This window comes from Myotis davidii, unplaced genomic scaffold (genome assembly GCF_000327345.1).
Source record: "Myotis davidii unplaced genomic scaffold, ASM32734v1 scaffold3597, whole genome shotgun sequence".
NCBI classification, from domain to species: Eukaryota; Metazoa; Chordata; class Mammalia; order Chiroptera; family Vespertilionidae; genus Myotis; species Myotis davidii.
Window position 1 is genome coordinate 64,217 of NW_006288787.1, and position 23,129 is coordinate 87,345.

Sequence of the window (23,129 nt, forward strand, 5' to 3'; positions counted from 1 at the left end):
GAGAAAGCTGCGCTCGAGTTCCAACCGATGCCAGACAGTCCAGTTTCTCCCGTATGAGTCTGTGTCCCCAGAGACTCACCCAGAACTGGAGCTCAGAGCTTGAGACTCCCTACTGATTGAAAAAGACAACCGTGTCCTCAGCTGCCAGCCGTCTCTGAGTGTGCCTCCATACCTCTGTACTTTACTTCCACACCGCACCTCCTCTGAGTCTGGGTATGCTTTTCTCTTTCCTTCTAGTTGTAGAATTTTCACTCAGCCAGCCTTCCTGTGGCTCTGAATGATGTCCGTTCTGTCTTTTAGTTGCATTCTTGAAGTGGTTGTGCTAAGCAGCAATCTCCTGTGTTTACCTATGCCGCCATCTTGGTTTTTTTCCCCATAGTATCTTTTTATGATCCTTTGTATTTCTGTCGAGTCATTTGTAACTTCACCTCTTTTGTTTCTGATTTTGTTTATTTGGGTCCTCTTTCTTTGTTTCTTGAGGAGTCTGGCTAAAGGGTCATCAGTCTTGTTTGTCTTTACAAAGAACTAACTCTTGGTTTTATTGATCTTTTGTATTATTTTTTAGTCTCTATGTCATTTATTGACACTCTGATCTATATTATTTCCTTCCTTCTACTTACTCTGGGTTGTTGTGTGATCATTTTCATTTGTTCCCAGGATGGTTTTTATTTTTTCCTTGAGCTCTTTGGTAACCCTTACACTGTTTAATAGCATGCTACTTATCCTCCATGTGTTTGAATGTTTTTGATTACTTTTATTGTAGTTGATTTCTAATTTCATGCCATTGTGGCACAAGAAGATGCTTGATATGATTTCAACATTTTTGATCTTGTAGAAACTTTGTGTCCTAACATGTGGTCTAATCTGAAAATGTCTCATGCACAATTGAGAAGAATGTATAGTTTAGTTTTGGGGAGAAATGTTGTGAAAATATCAATTAATTATATCTGATCTAGTGTGTCATTTAAATCATTTCCTTCTTGATTTTTTGTCTAGAAGATCTATCCAGTGATGTCAGTGAGTTGGTAAAGTCCCCTACTATGATTGCATTGGTATCCAAATCTCTCTTTAAATTCCCAGAAGTTTTTTTTCATATATATAAATGCTCTTGTATTGGGTGTTTCTATTTTTACCAGAGTTGTATCCTCTTATTGTTTTGATCCTTTTAGTATTATAAAGTGGCTTTCATTATCTATTGTTATGGCCTTCACTTTGAAATCTATTTTGTCAGATATGAGTATTGCTACCCCAGCTTTCTTTTCATTTTCATTTCCTGGAAATTTTTTTCCATCCCTTAAATTTTATCCTGTGTGCATCCTTTCTTCTGAGGTGGGTCTCTTGTAGACAGCATATATATGGATGATGTTTTCTTATTCATTCAGCTAATTTATGTCTTTTGATTGGAGCATTTAAGCCATTTACAGCTAAAGCTGAAGATGGATGATTTTCTTATTCATTCAGCTAATTTATGTCTTTTGATTGGAGCATTTAAGCCATTTATACTTTAGGTTGTTATTGATAGGTACTTATTTATTGCCATTTTTATTTGTTATGCCTGTGTTCTTCTCTTTCTCTCTATTTCTTCTTCTTATTAAAGTCCCTTTAGCCTTTTTTGAAGTTCTTCTTTGATAATAAACTCCTTTAGCCTTTTTTTGTCTGCGATGCTCTTTATTTTACCTGCAATTTTGAATGATAGCCTTGCTAGATAAAGTAGTTTTCAGTTTAGTCCCCTGAGTTTCATTCCTTTGTATACTTCATGCCATTCCCTTCTAGCCTGAAGTGTTTCTATTGAGAAATCAGCAGACAGTTTAACTGGAGCTCCATTGTAGGTAACTTTCTGTCTCTCTCTTTCAGCCTTTAAGAATCTTTGTCTTTAATGTTTGTTATTTTAATTATTATATGCCCAGGTGTGGGTCTTTTGGGGTTCATCTTTATTGGGACTTTCTATATTTCCTGAGATTGAGTGACTTTTTCCTTCACCATGTTAGTGAAATTTTCTGCCATCATTTCTTCAAACAGGTTCTGTATTCCTTTATCAGATTCTTCTCTTTCTGGTACCCCTATAATGCAAATGTTGTTACATTTCATGTCTCAAAGCTCCCTTAGGCTCTCCTGCTTTTTAATTTTTGTCTTCATTTGCTGGTCTGAATGGGTGTTTTTTTTTCTACCTGGTCTTCCAATTCGCTAATTCGTTACTCAGCTTCTTCTAATCTATTGTTGAACTCTTCCAGGGTGTTTCTTTATTTTAGCTATGTCACTACTCATTTCCAATTGATTCTTATTTATTATTTCAAGTTCTCTTTTCATATTGGTATAGCTCTTATTAAGTCCTTTTTAATTCTCTTTAAGTTGCTTGTAGTTCTCACTGAATTGTTTGAGCCAATTTATTACTATTACTTTGAATTCTTTATCTGACAAATTACTTGTCTCCATTTCATTTAGTTCCCTTTCTGGGGATTCCTCTTTTTATTTCATTTGGGGGTTGTTTCTTTGCTATACCTTCCATTTTTTCTGACGTGGTCTTATGTAGTAGGTGTTTTGTGGGACTTAGTGATGCTATTTCTTAGATCTCCTGAGTAGCGTGCTTTAGGAAAGCCCTTGTCTCAGCGATTTGGGTTCCTCTGTGTAGTTGGGTCCTGAATTTTATTGCCCTGTATGTATATGGATTCTCCTCTCAGACTGGCTGACTACGTGACTCACCCTCATCCATGTCGTGTGAGCTATTGTGGAGGTGCAGATCAAACAGAACAAAGTACAACACAAGAAAACATATAGTAAAAGAAACAAAACAAAAACATACACAAGATTCATACAGCCACAACAAAACAACTATCAGAGAAGAGAGAATTAAGAAAGAGAAAAGAGAGCAAGAATGATAGAAGAAAAAAGAAAAAATATATGAGGAGAAAACAAAACAAACCAACAAACACATAAAAGCACAAATAAAAAAAAGGGGGAGGGAGAATATGTGGATGCAGAGCTAAAATAAAGAATATAAGAATAAATAATTAGGGGAATAGGGGAAGAAAATGGTTCATAATGAAGGAGGAAAAAAGAAAATTAAAGAAAATAAAGGAAAAAATCTGAAAAGGAAAATATAAGAGAAAGCAGATAGACCTAAAGTAATAAAAGGAAAATAAATGAGAAAGCAGGGAAAAAGAAAAGAGATGACGAAAAGACAACAAATTTAGTAGTGAAAAAAAGTAAAAAATTGAGTATAAAAAGGGAAGAGAAAATTTATATATATTTGCTTTAAACAACAGAGACTAGAATAATAACAAATCAATAAAACAGATAAAGAAAATTTAAAAATGGGAAAGAAAATAAAGAGAAAAAATTTTAATAAGTAAAATAAAAAAAGGGAGGAAAAAATAGAAAAGAAAAAAAAAGTGAAGTGGTGGTCATTTCAGCAGAGTTTAGTGCCCCATGGGAGAGTCCTTTGAATCTTATTCTTCTGATGACTATGGCTGACTGTTCTGCCTGCCAATTGTGGGCTTCCTGTGAGGTATTTAGGTGCTAACCACTGTCAGGAAGTGTCCTCCTTTGGCTTTCAGCAACCTGCTTGAAGCTCCAAGCAATCCACCATTTGTGTCTCTCTCCATAGGACTTGGCTGCAAGCAGGTGGGGCCAGGACTGGGTCATCAAACTTCCCCTGGTTCCCCAGGCTCTACCTCTGATCACCTTTGACTGCTAGGCAGCTGTCAAACTTAATCACTCACATATCTGTTTCTGAAAGGGTTTTAGGTGGGGGAGGTGCTGATTAGCTTTCAGGGAATATGGCTGGTGTGTTTCCCTGTCCCAGAGCTACTCCTCCATGAGCAGCCCAAAATATTACTCTGCCCTCAGCTGGACAGAGATCCTTGAACAGAGAAAAGTGGGTTGGAAGGAAATATGGAGTTTTATCAGTTCTCCCATGCAGCGAAAGTAGGAGTCTGTTTCCCAGGAGAGTGGGGCAGATGGCTCCTCCCCCAATCTAGTTACTGAAGTTCCCTGAGACTGTTTGGGTTTTGCCTCTGCTTTTGTTTCCTCTGAAAAGGTCAAAATTCAGGGTGTTTCAGGCAGGGCTCCTGATGATGGGACAGGCTGTATCAGCTATGGTGGGTTTTTCCCCCCTTTTCTGCCCTGAGGCTACTGGGAGTGGCCAGCTCCTCTCAGGAAAAATGGTCATTTGGGTTTGGGGGCTTACAACCAAATGAAGGACTCCTGGCTGCTGCTTTTCCACATCTTCCCATAATGCTCCTCACCCCAGCCTCTCCTTAGGCACCTCCAGTCTGAGTCACTGCATCAAAGCATTCGTAACTTTAAATAATACTGTGCTCTGGTTTAAACACACACACACACACACACACACACACACACACACACACACACACACCCCAAAAAAAAAACCTGAAACTTTAGCTTTCTCTCTGGCTGTCTCTGGTCTACTGGTCTACTGGCTCCAGATTCTGCTGTGGCCAGCAGCCCTGTGGCCTTTCACAGCTGGATGATACATAGGCAGTGGATCTAAGCTTTGGTGCTCCAGACTGTGGAGCTCAGCCTGAGGTTTGGGCCTCTATCTAATGAGGGGACAGACCCTCCCATAGCCAGGAGCTCCCTCCTCACTCGTACTGCTAGCCTGCCAACCCTGGAAACTGGGTCAGCTCCTCTCGTGACCTTGACCTTCTTACCAGTCTCCAGCTGTTTTCTGTCTTTCGTAGATATAAGTTTCCTCCTCAGGTGGACCTCAATTGGTAATTCCAGGTGAATGTTCTCCCATTTAGTTGTATCTCCAGTGTGGCCCTGAGAGGAGAGGCATGAAGGTCTGCCTATCCAGACTCCATTTTTTCTCCTATTTTTACTATTGTTTTTGTTAAAAATATTTTTATGAAAGGTGAATTATTGCCTAATATGTAAAGCATGAATATGTTGCATATATGTGTAAGAGTTCCAGGAACTAGCTTTGGGGAAAGAGGCTAACTCAAGCAACTGGACATTCTGGCTCTGGGAGACTTGCTGTCTCTCAGCCATAAAAATCCAATCTCCACTTGACCTGTTTCGAGATAATCATCAGAATGGACTGTGCTGACTTACATGTAGAGAACTTTCAAACACTACCCTCCTGATTTCTTTGTTTTGCTTTCTCATTCCCTCCCAATAAAACCCCATGCCTGCACTGAGAGGTTAAAATGGGCTTTGGGATGCGAGTCCCCTATTGCCTCAGGCAGCTGGCACGTGAATAAACCACTTGCCTTTTCATTAGCACTTGTCTCATGAATTTGGCTTTTGTTGCAGCAGGCAGTGGAACCTGCATTCAGGTTACAAGGAAGTCAAGGTTCTCATAGATATGGTCTGAGCTTTCTTGTTCCCAGACCAATGTTTTATATTATTTTAGAACTCTTTTTGATAAACCTAAAAATCGCCATGCCCCCTTTAGTTCATTTAAGCTTCCAAAGTAAGTTAAATACTGTGACTGAAAATAAATCAAAGTTAATGCTGAACATTTAAAAATTTACATAGCTACCCCACTATCCCTGGAAATTTCACATACCCCTTTCAGGGTGGGAGTGGTGTGGTGGTGGTGGATGGCAAATATTATTTGCCACTCATCAAAATCACAGATTTATATGTGGGCTCACACTAATACCTCTTCCTTGCCCCAGTGATGCTTCCTATTTTAATACAACCAGCTTTTAAAGTCAAATTCACACATTCTTCCTCCCTAAAAAACTTTTCTCTGACTGTACCCTCTAGCTCCTCACTGTGGTTTCCTTTTTGTGAATGTGAGCACAGACTATACACCCTTACACAATTGACACTCAGCTACCACATTGTTGAGCTACATTTGTTCTGTTTCACAGCTTTTAGTTTTGTCTGCTCATTTAACCTGTGCCAAGCACAGCACCATCCTTGTCTTGTCTCACTCAACAGTTGTCCTAGGAAAGACAGTTGACAAAGCCTCAGAGGTTTTTCTGCTCATAACAAAGAGACAACCTCTTTGAACCCTGGTTGCCTATGGTCCTATTGGAAACAGGCTGCTTACATGCCATTTGTTAATGGTTGACTGAGTGTTTTCACTGGGACACGGTGAGATAAGTGATCAGAGATGCTGTCTGGGTTGCCACAAGTTCTCTGCCTAAATAAGGTTGTTTCCAATAGTATATCACCTTTCCTCCTTTTCCCTTTCAGTAATATGAGATGGAAGATATTAAGGAAGTTTTACTTCTCCAGGAGAGCCCCAGATGTCTGCAGACAAGCATCCTGGCCCTAACCATGGCTCTAGCAAGGAATCTATCCCCAACCCTGACATTGCATAACTGAAACAGATGGGAGCTATTTGAATTTGGACTCACTGAGTTTTCATTAGGTTTAGTAAAATACTGTAGGACATTTTGTACAAATGAGAGATAATGTAATCTGGGCAATGCAACTGTTCAGAATTGTAGTCTGACTGTCAATAAGGTCCTCTCTGCCTCTTTAGATGGAGCTTTGTTATCACCCCCCTAGCCTGAGTCACCCTGGTTTTCTCTCCAGATCCTGGGGAAGGCACAGGGACTGGGACTGGATTTATTTTTCTCATTATTTCATTTCAGCATCAAGAGTACATACTTATTAATAACAAAATAATAATAATGAAACAGTGAACACAGCATAATTCATGTGCCAATTCTATTCTAAATGCTTTGCCTTTTTCTCCAGCTTTATTGAGGTATATATTTAAGGTATGCACTGTGAAGTAATTACCACAATCAAGCTAATTAACATATGCATCACCATTTTTTTGTGATGAGAAAACTTAAGTTCTACTTTCTTAGTAAAGTTTAAGAATACAAAGCAGTATCATTATGATCACCATGCTGGTACATTAGCTCTCGAGAACTTATTCATCTGGTATAACTGAAAGTTTTTATCCTTTGACCAATATCTCCCTATTTCCTCCACCTCACCAGCCCATCAACAACCATTCTACTCTCTGTTTTATGAGTTCAAATGCTTTAAATTGCATATATAAGTTAGATCATATGGTATTTGTCTTTCTCTGTCTTATTTATTTAGCATAATGCCCTCCAGGCTCATCCATATTGTTGCAAATGGCAAGAGTTTCTTCTATTTTCAGGCTTAGTAATATTCCATTTCGCATACCATATTTTCTTTACGCATTACTCAGTAGCTAAATGCTTTTGCGTTTATTAACTTAAATAATCCTCACAACAATTCTACAAGGAAGGTACTGTTGTAATCCCATTTTATGAGGAACTCTAAACATAGAGCAGTTAATAAACTTGTCCAGAAAATAAAATACTAAATGGAAGAGCTGTACCTTGAGTCCAGGCTATCTGGATCTAGAATCTATGATTGTTTAACCTTCTGGATACTGCCTCCCAATAAAAATTTGCTGAATAAATGATTAGTAACACTAAATATACAATGGCTAGTATTTACTATGTACTTACTATGTGCCACTCACTGCAATTATTTTGTATCATTTGACATTCCCTACTTCCCTTCTATGTAGACATGATTATGATTCTCATTTTGCAAATGAGGGGATAATAATAGGCACAGATAATTTGTCCAAGGTCATGCAGCTCATGGAAAAAAAATTGATTCCCTCCTGTCTGGCCCTAGAATCCATGCTCTTAAGAGTAAACTTCACTGCTTCCTACTAACTTAGAGGGTTCTTCTCAAAACCTCCTGAGATAAATTTTTATCATGTACCTGCTTTGACGCTGAGGAAAAATAATTATTTACAGTTAAAGCACTGCCCAAAGTTAGACTAATTAGTAAGAGACAGTAGAGTCTAGGACCCAGTTGTTCTGGCTTCAACTCCTCATCTTATTTCTCTCTATCACCATTTCTGTTGCTATGTTTGCATTTCTAGTTGTCTTGAATGGCTCATCCTCCAAGTCGGGCCAATCAGTGCAAGAAGAAATGGCCCAAATGCAGAGAGTTACTTGAACAAAAGAAGTCCCTTCTCTAGCATCATTGAATTCTATATAGTACTGACTTTCCAGAATATGACAAAAACAACATAAATATCAAGTAATCATGACACAGGAGACAACAGAGCACATCCAGACTGGCACTATTGACAGAAGATACAAGACAAAGTCTGTTTGGGCAACTTCAGGGCTGTAGGAAATTTAGTGGATAAATGACTGAGGAGAGGAGAAATGGGTTCTCCTCCCTTTCCCACTAAAAAGTGAAAGGGCAAACATGGAGAAAAGGGGAAAAATCCCCAAAAGCAGCAAAATAATTTCCAGTATAGCTATGTCAGAAAAAATAACAATACACATGCATAGCTAAAATATCAGGGCAATGAGACTAAGAAGAGCAGAGCCAGCCATCATAGAGGACAGGAAAAAAGAGAACAAATAATCTTATCTATAATTTTCAAAAGAAAAGTGACAAGAAAAGAATGAGGACAGCCGAAACCGGCTTGGCTCAGTGGATAGAGCATCGGCCTGTGGACTGAAAGGTCCCAGGTTCGATTCCGGTCAAGGGCATGTACCTGGGTTGTGGGCACATCCCCAGTAGGAGATGTGCAGGAGGCAGCTGATCGATGTTTCTCCCTCATCGATGTTTCTAACTCTCTATCTCTCTCCCTTCCTCTCTGTAAAAAAATCAATAAAATATATTTAAAAAAAAAAGAATGAGGGCAGCAAAGTTAAAGAACAGATCACATAATTAGAAGTCACTGGTATCTTCACATCTACTATAATGGCCATTTAATTCATAAACATATACATATTTATGTGTATATGGATACACACACCCTCTAAATCAAGCTACACATTTTTAAAGCTGTTCTTAGTGGCTCAGGTAATCCCAATTTCCAATGTACACTATGGGAAAGATTTTGCATAATAATTTGCAAAATGGGTAAGTTTTTGCAATACATCTTAAGAGTTAATACTCAACAATTCCGTCTCCTGATTTGATAGATCTCCTAGGAAGAATTGAGGGGGGGAGCTAAGAAGAGGCCTGGTATTTGGCCAAGTTCTATAGTCATAAAAGTTCCATTTTCCAGGGTCAGCTACAGACCAAGATAATTATTGTATCCATTAACCAATCCGCTATTGGTTCTGGAGCTGGCATTCAAAGCTTATCTCCAACACTGAGGCACTTTGACTCAAAACTCAATTTGTTCTCTCAATCCACTGTCAAAAGCATATGGACAAAGTTTTGTTTGTTAAATATATTTTATTTTTTTACAGAGAGGAAGGGAGAGAGATAGAGAGTTAGAAACATCGATGAGAGAGAAACACCGATCAGCTGCCTCCTGCATACCCCCCACTGGGGATGTGCCCGCAACCAAGGTACATACCCTTGACTGGAATCAAACCTGGGACCCCCCTAGTCCGCAGGCTGACACTCTATCTACTGAGACAAACCAGTTAGGGTTATGGACAAAGTTTTAATGAAACATGTGGCATACACAGAACAGGGTGCTTAAAAACAAATGTGTAGCTCATGTCTCAGGCTGGAAAAAATTACAATTTTAATCTAGGTATCTCAAGACTCACCATTCCTCTTCAGATACATTTACTACTGGATAAGGTTAAGAACAAAGGGACTGGATGATGGAGTCAGAGCCAAAGGTAGGACAACAAATTTAGAAAGTCACTCTAAGCATTCTTCGGTTTTTCCCTTCTCTTTTATTTTCCCTGGTCCAAAATTTTTCCCAACCACTCCCTGGAGCCAAAAGTGGTCTGAACTCCCTATGCTGAGAGAGAAAGTGAGAGGAACAGTATACCTTCAGAAGAGGGGAACAGTATATCCATCAGTCTGAGAACATATGCCATCCTCCTACCTGCCAAGGATTGGAGACCACGAAACCAACACTCACATTGAGTCAGCCAGAGGTCAATGACAAGAGTAAGACATCTCATCAAAAGGATTACAGAGAATGGAGGGTGGAGAAAAGCATAGTTAAGAGTTATAGGAAAGTGATACAACTTGTGTAGAAAATAAGTAAGGGCACAGGGGAAATTCCTGTACCACAAAAGTACATACCTGTCAGGGAAAGGTAGGAGGACCCTTGTTGTTTCTTGGGGCAGTGAGGGTCCAGATGGCTAGAGCCATTGGAGTGGAAATAGGGTGAATTTGCTCAGGGAAGCCACTATTCACCAACTGGGATAGAAATATTTAAATATTTTTAATGCCTAGTGTAAACCAGTAGGCTATCAGCTCTGGGTGGAAGATAGTGGAGAAGGAGCACCAGGGGCAGGAGGGTAAATAGTAAAAACGATACCAAGACAAAAATATCCTATCTTCAGAGTTTCACTGCCCAAAATCCAACTTTGCTTACAATATTCATGCCATACCAGTGATCCCGATATGGAATTGCTGCCAATCTCCTGTCTGCTTTTGACCCATAAGTTTTAGCTCACTTTATTGAGAGTTTGGGGATGATAAAAGGAGAGAGACTGGTGCCCCCTGAAGTGCCCATATTCCTCAGGGAAGAAGAGGGTGTGATTACCTTCTTGCAGAGGACCATCTGGTGGTCAAACAGGAAGAAGACCCGCTGTTGGTTGCGGCCATAGGGCTGGTAGATCCAGGCCATCTCCCCAGTGTAGATCAGCTCCGAGCTCCTGTCTAGGATGTCCTCACCCTGGGAAGGACATGTGACAGTGAGAGGCAGCCAGGCAGGAGTGATGGACCCATCACCTGCCTGGAGGCACCTAGGGCTATGCATAATCTGGGGCAGGAGTAGAACAGAAAGGACTGGTGGGAAAGGAGGAATGAAGGGAGGGACTCCTGAGAATCCTTGAAAGCCTCCATGAGCTGGATCTGGAAAGACTAATACTCTTATTCACCCTGAGGCCATATGAGCCCAGGGCCATCTAGAACTGCTATAGTCAATTGCCCTCTGGCCCTAGAGGTACCAGCTGCCATGAAGTTCATTCTCTAATTTGGACTCTTTTTCTCTATGAATCTCTCTCTGCCACAGTATTTCATCCCAGCATTTGTCTTTTAGATGCTTTCCTGTATCTGAAGGGTAAGTCTGAATAGGTGATATAAGTCTCTCTGTTTTTTGGATGAGAAAAAGGGAACAGGGGAGAGAAAGAAGGAGATGATAATAAAGGAAAAGAGAAACCACTCACCCTCTTACAATAGTGTGTTTCTTCCCCTAATAAGTTATTAAAATATATTGATTAAATAGGAAACCTATGACCACATGCTTTCTTGATTTATTATCCAGAGAGTTGGAAACAACTCCTCCTCCTTGTTATGTAGAGTCAGACACACAAAAAAGCACCAAGACACCTGCTTCCTAATTCTTCAATTCTATAGTCTCTAAAGGCTCCTTTTTTAATGGTAATTCTGCTAGGTCAGAGGTGTGTGGTAGGTCTGTCAAATGCTAAGTTAGACTTGGCACCTCTTTTCAAGGATCTTATTATATATCTTCAGTGGATAAGACTAATAGAGATGTGCTTGGAACTCATGGAACACAAGGCAAACAAAATCAAAGCCATGGGCACCAGGATGTGTGTTCCTGGGCCTATGTGCAGATGGGGACAAAGAGCAGTGCCCAGGATTAATACTTACTGAGCACCTATATTGGTCAGACATTGTGTTACACTTTCTCTCTTCTAACACTCACAGTTGCCCTGAGAGATAGATATTCTTGCTCTCATTTTATAGTCTTAGTTACAGAGAGGTCAAGTAATCAGCCAAGTTTATCCAGCTAGTTAGCTACAGATCTACAACCAAACCTCAATTCTATGGCTCCGGAGAATGTGCTCACTCTTACCATTACATTATGCTGTATCCAGGCCAAAATTATTGGAGAGTCAGTACTTTCCTCTCTCTGGGTCTCAGCTTTCCCAGCTGTTAAATGAGGTATCTGAGGAGGATGTCTAAGTTCCTAGCCCTGGTACTCAAAGCTTGAAGTCAGTTAGAAATAATGGCTGCTACATCACCCCAGAAATAATCAGAGGCAAACAGCACTGGGCCAAAGAGAGGGGTAGCTGGATATTATATTCTCAAGCATACCATTTTTTCCCAGTCTAAGGGGTGGAAAGGAAAAGAGGAGCAGCTCAGAGATATTACTGTGACTCTAGACTCCAACCCAGGGATACCTTAAAACTTAGATAACACTCCTTCTTTGGGAGCCCACATAGTAGCACAGAAATTCTGGAGGCCCAGATCTGGGAGAGGAAGTCCTAAGAATGAGGGACTATACAGGCCTTTCCTTTGAAGGAATGGAAAGGTGAGAGTGGTACCAGTCTGCCATGTCCCATCTGAGGTATGCCAGGAAGATGTGTCACCATCTATTTTGAATATATATGAAGTGAAATAAATCTATAAAAGGGGCCAATGCCATACAAGAATGGCCAAGATTACTTTTAGATGCGCCACTTACTAAATTGAGAATGATTGTACAAGGACTAGGACTACTCAGTGTTATCTGGTCCACCCACCGTATCAGTAACTAGACAAATTCTATTCTAAGTACTACTTATCACATGTAACTCCACCAAGTAAACAAAAACAAATAAAACCTTGAAAAAATACTCCTTATGCTCATCAAGGTGTTTGACAGTTGATGTCGGGAAATTCACATGTCCTCTTTTTGCCTCAGTTTTCTCATTTTAAAAATGAGGATACTAGCAGTACCAACCTCATTTGACTGTTGTGAAGATTATATAAATCAACATATATGAAGTTGTTAGGAAAGTACATATCATACTATAAGCTCTATATAAGTGAAAGTTATTCTATTGAGTATTACTGTGTGCCCTATATCCTGTGCTACATACATACTCCTATTCATACTCACAACATAATAAGAAATATACTGTTAATATCCCACAATCAAGGTCAGAGAAATTAGAAGTAATCGTTCTAAAGTGGCTGAATCCAGGTCAGACTCCCTCCAAATTCCATGTTCTAATCACTGAACCACAGTAGAATAATGATTCCTTAATGGAACAACCAGGTGTCCTGGAAGTTTTCTGAGGTGAGAATCTCAGAAGGCTTGGGTTCTAGACCCACTGCTGCTACCAATTTACCTGTGCCTATGAGAAATATGTTAACCACTCTCAATCTGTTTCCTTATTTGGACATTTGGAATAATACAATGGTTCCTGTATGGCTCACCTTATATGGCTGCTTGAAAGTGGCCATGTCAAATCAGTCCATGTGAAGGAAAGAGCTCTCTCAAAATTCAGAGCTCTCACCTTGCCCCCAAAGTGCAAACCTTTTCCACTGACCCCTTCCCCACAGGCCTTTTGTTCTCTTCCATTCCTCCAGAATTTTGCTCACACTGTTTCCTCTTCCTAGAATGTATTTGTCCCCACTCCCCCCGCCCCTAGGCAAAAGCACATCTCACTCATCTCAATTCTCAGCACACCATTTTGATTACAGGCTGATTGTCTGATGTAGGGTTTATTTTCATACAGTTTATTTTCAATGCTGCCTACTGACAAGAGAGCAGAGAAATAACAAATCCATCCAGCACCAGATTTGGTCTCCTGGTCCCAGGAACATGCCTAATCAAGCCAGTTTAGCTTTTAAACAGATGCTCTTGCTGCCTCCATCATGTTGGGGCTTTGTGTATCCTCCAACTTCTTTGGATTAAGTCACCCAATGGTAAACTGCAATAGGTCCTTGAGTATTACACAACCAGGATGTGAGGGGAAGGGTTTCATGAGGAGGAAATCACAATCATGTTCCCAAACATGAGCTCTAAACTTGGGTTCCTGGTAAAAAAAATCTCAAAAAAAGATTAAAAAGAAGGTGTTGGGGACATGTTCCTTCTCCCTTCCTTTCAAGTGGATCTAATGCGTGTAAAGGGTGGTAAAGTGATAGCTAAACCAAATATCAGCATCAGAAAAATTAGGAATTCAAATTCTCCAGAAACTACAGTCCTTGGAACAGTCATTTTCTATGCTGTTCCCCTAAGTATTGATTATTATTTTGAGGTTGTATCTATGTCCAATGGAATGGGGTTGTGAGGTATTATTTTTATAAGCACATGACAAAAACAAAACAAAACACAGAATTTGGTCTGTCAATTTGACAGGGATGATAGTCAGGGCCTGAAGTGTGAAGGCTTGGGTAGACCTAATAGATATGTCATGGTGAGGTGATCCTAACAAGAGGAAAATAAGTATGTTGGCTGGCCTATACCAGAGAACCAACCTTGTATTCTGTGTTTGGGAGTGAATTAGGATATAGATCTCTTCAGCCAAGTATTCATCTGGTGGTGATGAAATTCCAGGACTTGCATGAGATTTGAAAGGTTACCTAGTCAACCCAATTGTTTCCTGGGAATAAGAAAAATGATGAACTTTTCCTTTCTTAATGAAGCACTGTTACAAAGATTTATCCAACCTTCTTAGAAAGCTATTCAAGTACACGATACCTCTCATTAGCATGAAGTTTTGCTTTGGCTCTCATCTAAATCCTTCCTGCTGCTCTTCAAATCTAATTCCTCTTCACCCATCCATGATTATGTGCAGTTCTAGCTAAGCTGTTCAGAATTCCCAATATCCCTGTTGGTAAGGATCCTACCTCCCAGTCTAGGACAGAGGCCTGCCACTGGGCAATCTTGTCAATATTCTCCAAACGCCGCTTGCGTTCATTGATCTGTTGAGTCACATTTCTCATGACAGCCAAAGCAGCTGCCACATACCTGTAGTCACTGCAAAGACACAAAAGTACAAGTTGAATGACTCAATGTTCCAGAGAACCAATTTGCTACATGCCAACCCTAACATTCATTTTCTTGCTCCTACTTAGTATAACAGAACCCTGGTTTTCAGATAGAAGCCATGTCACATGGAGACTACATTACCTATCAGTTTTTACAGTAAGGGGTGACTATGTGACTAAATTATGTCAAATGATATGTAAATAAAAGTGTGGAGAATAATTTTTTGAGAAACCTCTTTTAAGGAAATTGGCATACCATTCTTTAGCCCTTACTTAATCATGTTACTTAGAATATAGATTTGATGGCTGAAGTTCTAGCAGTCATCTTGGACCATAAGGATAAGGTCCAGACTCCTAGAGATAGGTTAAGAGAAAGGTGGAGAAAGTCCAAGTCTCTGATGACTATGGCAGCCATAGATTACCTCCCTGTAGAAATATTTTTCATAAGATAAAAAGTAGACCCATATCTTTTCTACACAATTATTTTTGTGTCCTACCTGATACAACCAGCTAAAAACCAAGGGATCTTTGCACATGCCTTGGTCCAGACAACTTTACCATTTCTTCTATCACCTATTTCTAGGAAACTCTGCCCCAAATCACTGTGAAGTAACATCCTCCTGAACAATATATAGATAATACATAGAATAGTGGTTAGAACAGAGACTGAAACCAGACTCCTTGGGCTCAAATCCTAGTTTTGTCACTGACTAGTGGTGTGGCCTTTGGCAAGTTTCATTCACCCTCTCAGTGACTCAGTTTCCTTAGTTTCCCACAAAATGAGGAGAATTACCTTAGGATTTATTGAGTGTTTAATTATCTATGTAAACTATTTTATTCCTTTACTCCAGTTTGTTTTCTGTACAACTGCCAGACCTCAGTCTTCAAACATTACTGTATTTAATCACTTCCAGTGACAAAATACTTACTATGCCTCCTACCCAGTTTATTTTGTCTCAAGAAGAAGTCTGTTAAAAAATAAGTTCTTCTTTATCCTGAATCTTTATGAATGTTAGCTATTATCAGTTTTTCTTCTGGATCCTACTGTTGACTCATATTTAGCTTATGGCTGACTAATGTTTCCTAAGTCTCTTTGAAATATGCTGTCTGGAAGCTGCATGTCTCTCAATCTGTAGTTTAACTGTTGATTTATTAAACACAACTGCAAATCTTTACTTTGGTCATGTTGCATTTCATCCTTTTACAATAGATCCTACAGCCTATGGGGGATATATTGGACTCTGTAACATTGCCAAAGTTATTCTCTGGCACTACTATCTGCGCTTGCTATTTAGAAGCAGAATACGGTGATGTTAGAAGGGGTGGTTACAGTGTAGAGTAGAAGCTGTTAACATAAACAAGAACCTCTGTTCTTTGGGCCATTCCTCTATCTGATTTGAGAGCATCAGGAAAAGGCCTTAAGCTACTTTCTGGAAGGTAAAGTAGTATTGGGAAGCTATACTGCCCAATAAGGTAGCCACTAGCTACATTTAAGTAAAATAATTTTTTTGTTCCCAAGTTTTATCAGCTACATTTCTCAGTATTCAGTAGACATATATGGCCAATGGTTAGAATATTGGACAGCATAGATATAGAGCTTTTACATTACTACAGAAAGTTATACTGGACAGCACTGGCATGAAAATGTTTATTACTTCAAGCCCCACTCAGCCATGAATTAATCCCTGCCACTGTGCAATACTGTCAGTCAACCTTTGCCATGGTTACCTGGGTGCCTTTCTCACAATGGATATAGAGGAAATATTCCCATCTCTAACTTGCCCCTTTAGCTTTAGTAGTGTGTGAAAAAAGTAAATAGCTGTGGTCCAGTTTGAATCCTGCTCAGAGTCCCGAGGACTCCAGATGAGTCTGGGCCCAGGCCCCTAATGAAGAGATTGACTGAAGCAAGATTGTACTACTCCAGATACATCAGCTAAATGCCCTCTTGTCAGCTCAAGGAAGGTTGGGTGGCAGGATGGGGACATGTCGCCCTTCTGTAAGCACAGGTAGTATTATTCTCCATTTATCACTGTCCATCCATCTAATCTACCTCAGCAGCCACCCTGACTGCCTGCATTTCAGTCCCACCTATCTTAACACCTATCACACTAAGCTTTTAAGCTGGCAGCAACTTCTAATTGCCTTCCAATCCAAGCTACTCTGACATTCATCACAGGATCTGCTATCTTGATGCAGCTTGCTGAACCTGCTGAAAGGGGTAGTCTGTGACCTGGGTATAGTTCTGGGCCCAATAGGGCATGCTGAAGGAAAATAGGGATTGATGTAGCCTGTCACTCTCTGAGACATTCTTTCAGAACTCTTGATCCCAGGGGATAGAAGGACAGGAGACCAGGACCCAAAGGGAAAGGAGGTCTTGAGGCAGGGGTTCCAGTTACAAGGTGAAGTACCACAGGAATGGCAAATCCCAGGCAGATGACCTATCTTATTGGTTCCCATTAAACTCGAAAGGCCATGAGGTTGCTTTGACCTAAGAAACTAACATAGCTTTTTACTGTGCTTTGAACATGGTCTAGCTGAGCTCTTAAAAGCAATTATGTAACATATAATTTACCTAGTTGAAATCATCCACCCCCAAGTATGGTTTTTAGAGCCTCCTGCTAGGTTCCATGGAACAGATACTCAGGATTAGGTAGGAAATGAACTGTGATATAAAAACATCTGAGAACCACTGTTTGAATATACCGGTTTTAAAACTATTGGTCTGGAGGATGCTCTACTGAGATTTAGGTACAATAGTGGCTGCTTCTGGTCATTTAACACCATGAAGTATAACTGTGAATGGCATTTAGGCTCATGATATCACTAGTTAACAGAACCGGAAGACACCTTGCAGATGGGCTAAAACAATGGCTGACAAACTTTCTTGGGCATGGAATCATTTGGAGAGCTCTTTAAAAAGGTATAAAAAGTTAGGTTCCCAGTCCTGGATAGGTGGCTCAGCTGGTTGGAGCACCATCCTGTACACCAAAAGGTTGTGGGTTTGATTCCAGGTCTGGGCACATACCTAGGTTTCAGGTTCAATTCCAGGTTGGGGCATGTATGGGAGGCAACTGATTGAGGTTTCTCTCTCACATTAATGTTTCTCAAGTCAATAAAGATATCCTCGAGTGAGGTTTTTTAAAAACAAAACAAAAAAACAACTTACAGTTAAAAAAAAAAAAAGCTAAGTTCTCAGACCACAGTCCAAAATTTGTGTCCCTGTTTTTCCAAGGACTTGCTCTTTGTAATTTCACTGTCTGAGCCTTAGTCTCTCCAGCTATAGAAGGAGGAAATCTGACTAGAATACGTTCCTTTAAGGGTCTTTCCATTATAAGTGCCATAAATATTTTCCATTTTTATTTTAAAAATATCTTAATTTTAGTGGGGGTTCTTCAGTGTCCTATGTTAGCTCTCACAAGAAACTGTGTCCTTAGAAAACTTGGCACTCAGTTCTGACAATGAGTTGTATTAATTTTTTTAAGTGAGATTTAGTCACCTCCAAATTTCATATCTAATGAATAGTCCCATCATTCCCAAGCTAGCAAACAGACTGAAGGAGGAGAGAGAAGAATCCTCCTTTGCAAGGTCCTTCTCTCTACCTGCCTCCCTCAGAGTCAACAGAGCATGGAATGCAGAATTACTACTGGTGGTGTTACTCACACAAAAGGAGAGTCCAGTGTCACTGTATTTGGATTCATATCTGAAATCTGTTCAGGGCTCCAAAACTATTGAAGCACATGACCCATAATTTGCTTAGAAAAACATCAACTTGAAAATAAATGCATGGTTTGACCTAGAAGTTTGACATAAACAAAACCAACTGGCCAACACCCATGGCCTTATGCAACTAGGTCTACAAGTCAGATCCAAGGAACCTAGGCAATGGAGCCAAATAAAAGTAGAAAGCAGGCCTAATACAAATCAGATAAGAAGCAAAAACAATTGGGCAAAGGCTTTCTTTCTACTTAGAGTGTTCAATCAGAAAGAAAGCAGAGAGCTGGGCCAACTGGTCTAAGGTCAGGGACTTAATACCAATTAAAGGCGGTCTAGAAACAGGCTGAGGACTCTAGTTCATGAAGTAAAACACTTGAAAGAGTGGGAGAGAGGGGGATGGTTCACTTTAGATCATCCCCATTGTTGGGGATGACTCCCAGCATATACCTTACTGGTAGGGGGTTAGAGATGCCATTTCCATTCTGAGAGATAAACTCCTTAGTCCATTTTGAGTTGGTTTTCTTGAAAATACTAAAAAAGTTTGAAAAAAACTTCAGGGGAAGTTTCAAGTCTATTTTCCCCCAGTATGTTCAGGGTCTAATGGGAAAGTACAGTTGGAATGAGGCAGAGCAGGAGAGAAAAGATAAAGAAAACCAAGGAGTTAGCCTTGCAGAATAAATATAAGGTCAGTATAGTTGGGCAGGCTGTTACCAAAATATTTAAATCTATTAAGCAAAATAGAAAATAACAGTTGAACAATTATTCCATCTGTGTTGAATTACTTGGCTAAACTCAGGACTAAGGACCAGACTGTAGGCTCCCTGAAGGCAGGGTTTAAGTTGTACAATAATGATGATGCATAATGATTTTTTTGTGCATACTGACTTACAACTTTTTAAAAAGAGAACGTGATCATATTTAATACACAAGTCTGATACAACCAAAAAGTAAAACACCAGAATAAAATAGTAACAAAAAACATGGTATTTCATTTGCAACACATGAGAAATGGTTAACATCTTTAGTCATAAACAAGCTCTTAAAAATCAGTAACAGAGACACTATAATGCAAGGAAACTTGATTTACAACTTTATAAGCAACTCTCATGAGCCTTCCCTTACTTTATACACATAACAACCTTGTGACGTAAGCAAGAATATGTCATCATACCATTGTGCAAAGAAGCTAACAGAAGCTCAGACAAGGAAAAAGAACATACATACTCAGTAAGAACCAACATGTAGAGGAGGCTCTCTCCTTCACTCTTGCCTCCATTAATCCCTTACCTATGGTCCTGGGCAGTATACTTGAGGAGCTCAGCCAACTGTAAGGGATACTTGCAGATTTTCTGGACTGGAGTGAGAAGGAAACCATCAATAGCTATGTCAATCATCTGCTGCAAGAGGCGACAGGCCTCAAAGAAGTGCTGATAGCGGCTGTCCTTCATCAGTTTGGAGAGCTCCATGCAGGCGTCCAGATGGTTGTTACAGTACTCAGAGTATATCCAGAATCCATCTTGCTGTGAGCAGAAGGAAAAATGAAGAGAAAGTAAAAGACTGCTGAGGATTCCAAAAGAAGTTTTGGAGAAATGGAAAAACAGACCATGTTGTTATGTAGGAATATTAACATGATAATATCAATCTTCCAAAATTAATTCATAATTTAATAATAAAAAATGAATTATTTAGAAACAAGAAAAACTTATTGTAAAACTTCATATAGAAAAATAAATAAGTAGCAATAGTAAAGATATTCTATAAAAAAGGGTAATGAGGACAGACTGGCCCTCACAATAGGAAAATACACAACAGCAATAAAACTTTAGAAATTTCTGGCAATGGCAGACTAAATTTTTTAGATAAATCTTAGCCAGAAAAGCTAGAAAAATATAACAATTTCTGTTCAAAGAAATCACATCATCCAGAGGCTCAAACTATCTCCACAGAATATTCTTTAGGAAATATGCCTTGGAGTATTTAGGGGTAAAGAGGTCATGATGTATGCAAATTAAACAGATGGCTAAGAAAAATATATGAGTGGAAGTATGTACATGTACATATACATATAGAGAGGTGGGAAGAGGAAAGAGAAAAGAGAATGAAGGAGAGCATATTCAAATTATAATGTAAAAGCAGTGAAATGTTATGTTAACAATAGGTGAATCTGGGCAAATGGTATATGAATGTTCTTTGTACTTTCCTTAATTTACAACTTTCCTGTGAGTTTGAAATTATTTCTAAGTTTAAAATAAACCTCTACAAATTTTCTTATACATTGTTTAAAACTCATACAAAGATTATCTGATACATAAACAAAACCGAAGAGAAATAATAGGCAATGCAAATTGATAGATACAAAAAATCAAGATTGAGTTATTATACAGACTTAAAAAAGTATTATTTAAAATAAATACTAAATTGGCAAGCCCCACAGATGAAAAGAAACTAGAAAAATATATAAATAAGGAGGGAGAGAGTGTGAGTGAGTAAAGGGGTGAGAAGGGCATGGGTAGACATGTGTGGTATGTGTGTGAATGAATGAGGGACAGATAGATATCTCAGGAGTCCCAGGAACTGGAAGATCAGGATCTCCTAGAGGGGGAGCCCCTGCTGCCACCACGGGCACCCCAGACTGGTTCGGCTTTGGTGGGGAACCCATGCCATCTTGTAGAGGGGAGTAACGGAGGCCAGAAGTGCTGCCACACCAAAACCCAGACCAACTTCACATAGCTCCTCAGGACCTGTGCAGGGAGCCGCTTGCCAGCCGTAACACATGTGGAACCACCACCATGCTCCAGCAGTGAGCAGCGTGATACCACAATGTAGGTCCCAATGTCTGCAGTGAGTGCTCGCCAGACAGACCTCCTGAGCTGTGCCTCCTTGCCAAAGCCCAAACCTAGTGTCCCAGAATCCCATGCTTCAGGTCCCACGTTGTGAGTGCAAACCATGGGTACCCCACTCCTTGCTCCATCCCTGGTCCTAGTACAGAGCCACAGCCCAGTGCATCTACACCCCCACCAAGACAGAGCCCTCGCCCGGTGATTACCCCACCCCCCGCATAGACAGAGCCTTTGTCAAAAGTGAACTCTGCCAGCAGCACAGACAGAGCCTTTGGCTGGTGTGCACCCCACCCCTGGCACAGACAGATCCGCAGCCCAGTGTTTGCTATGCCCCCGGCAGAGACAGAGCCTCTGACCAGTGTTGCCTGACCCCTTCCCAGACAGAGAGGCAGCCTGGTGTGTACCCAGCCCCCAGCAATGATGGAGCCTTGGGCCAGTGTGTGCTACACACCCAGCAGATACAGAGCCGTTGATAGGTGGGTGCTCGGCCAATAGCACAGACAGAGCCTTCGGCTGATGAGTGCCCCGACCCCGGCATCGAGAGAGCCTTTGAACTGTGCATGCTCTGAACCCAGCACAGACAGAGCTGTCACCCGGCACACGCCCTGCCCCCACCTCAGGTCAGAGCTGCTGGTGGGTCCTGGTGTGCCCAGCAACAGGTCACAGTACCATGCTGCAAGTGCACTGCCAGAGGGACCTAGGCACCATCCTGCCTTAGGAGCTAAGGCTGCACAGAAAATTAGATGCCAGAGGGTTCTTGGCCCTCACAGAGAGTCACAAACAAGAGCAACTATGCACCCACATGCGCCAACCCCAAGAAACAGACAACTGAGGGATCAGAAACATGGGAGAAGGGAGTACGACTCAGAGGAGAGACAATAACAGTGTGAAGCTCAAGAAAGACCCAACTCCTGGGCTAGGGGTCCAGGACCATTGGACTGCTAGGGGCTTTAGTGCCTGGGACCCCCCGCCGGGAGCCCAGAGCAAGAAAGAGACAGCAAAAATAGGGAGACAAAGAAACAAGCCCCAAGGAAAGAAAAGGAAGAATAGCCAGAAAAGGATCTAAATGAAACAAAGGCATGCAAAATGTCAGAAAAAGAATTCAGAGTAAGGGTCATACAGTTCCTAAACAGGCTAGATGAGAAAATCAACAACTTACATAAGAATCAAGAGGAAATAAAAAATGATACAGTTACAATAAAAAACACAATGGAAGGTTTCAACAGTAGACTAGAAGAAAGGGAGGACCGCATCAGCGAGCTAGAAGACAGGGCAGGAAAACACACCCAATTTGAATAGCAATTGGAGGGAAAAAAATAGAAAGCAGGTGGAGAGCTTAAGGGAGCTTAGGGACAACATGAAAAAAAGCAACATCCATATAATAGGGATGCCAGAAGGACAAGAAGAAAAGCAAGGATTAGAAAACCTATCTGAAGAAATAATGACAGAAAACTTCCCTGACTTGAGGAAGAAAAAAGTCATATAAGCACAGAGATTCCAAAACAAGATGAACCCCAAAAGAGCCACATGAAGACACGTCATAATTACAATGGCAAACATTAACAACAAAGAGAGAGACAGAGAGTTACCTACAGGGATCTCCCATTAGATTATCAAATGATTTCTCAACAGAAACACATCAGGCCAGAGGGGAATGGAATGAAGTATACAAAGTGAAGCAAAGCAAGGGATTGAATCCAAGAACACTCTATCCAACAAGGATATCATTCAAAATTGAAGGGGAAATCAGGAACTTTGCAAATAAAAAAAGGCTAAGGGAGTTTATTACTACCAAGCCAGCAATGCAAGAAATGCAAAAGATACTGTTGTAAAAAGAAGAAATAGAAAGGGAAGAAGGAACACAGGCACAAAAAATAAAAATAGCTACAAACAAATACTTATCAATAATACCTTTAAATGTAAATGGATTAA

General features: G+C 40.3%; 1 protein-coding gene across 1 annotated transcript in view; it reads right to left on the bottom strand.

The window, feature by feature from the left end:
- Positions 1–23,129, bottom strand: part of ARHGEF9 (Cdc42 guanine nucleotide exchange factor 9) — an 84,076-nt gene that overhangs the window by 47,868 nt on the left and 13,079 nt on the right. Inside the window, exons 2-4 of the mRNA XM_006760891.2 lie at positions 19,645–19,877; positions 14,503–14,632; positions 10,463–10,594 (exon numbers count right to left, since the gene is read on the bottom strand). Of these exons, the coding sequence (XP_006760954.2) occupies positions 10,463–10,594; positions 14,503–14,632; positions 19,645–19,877 (495 nt within the window). The remainder of the gene's footprint in view (positions 1–10,462; positions 10,595–14,502; positions 14,633–19,644; positions 19,878–23,129) is intronic.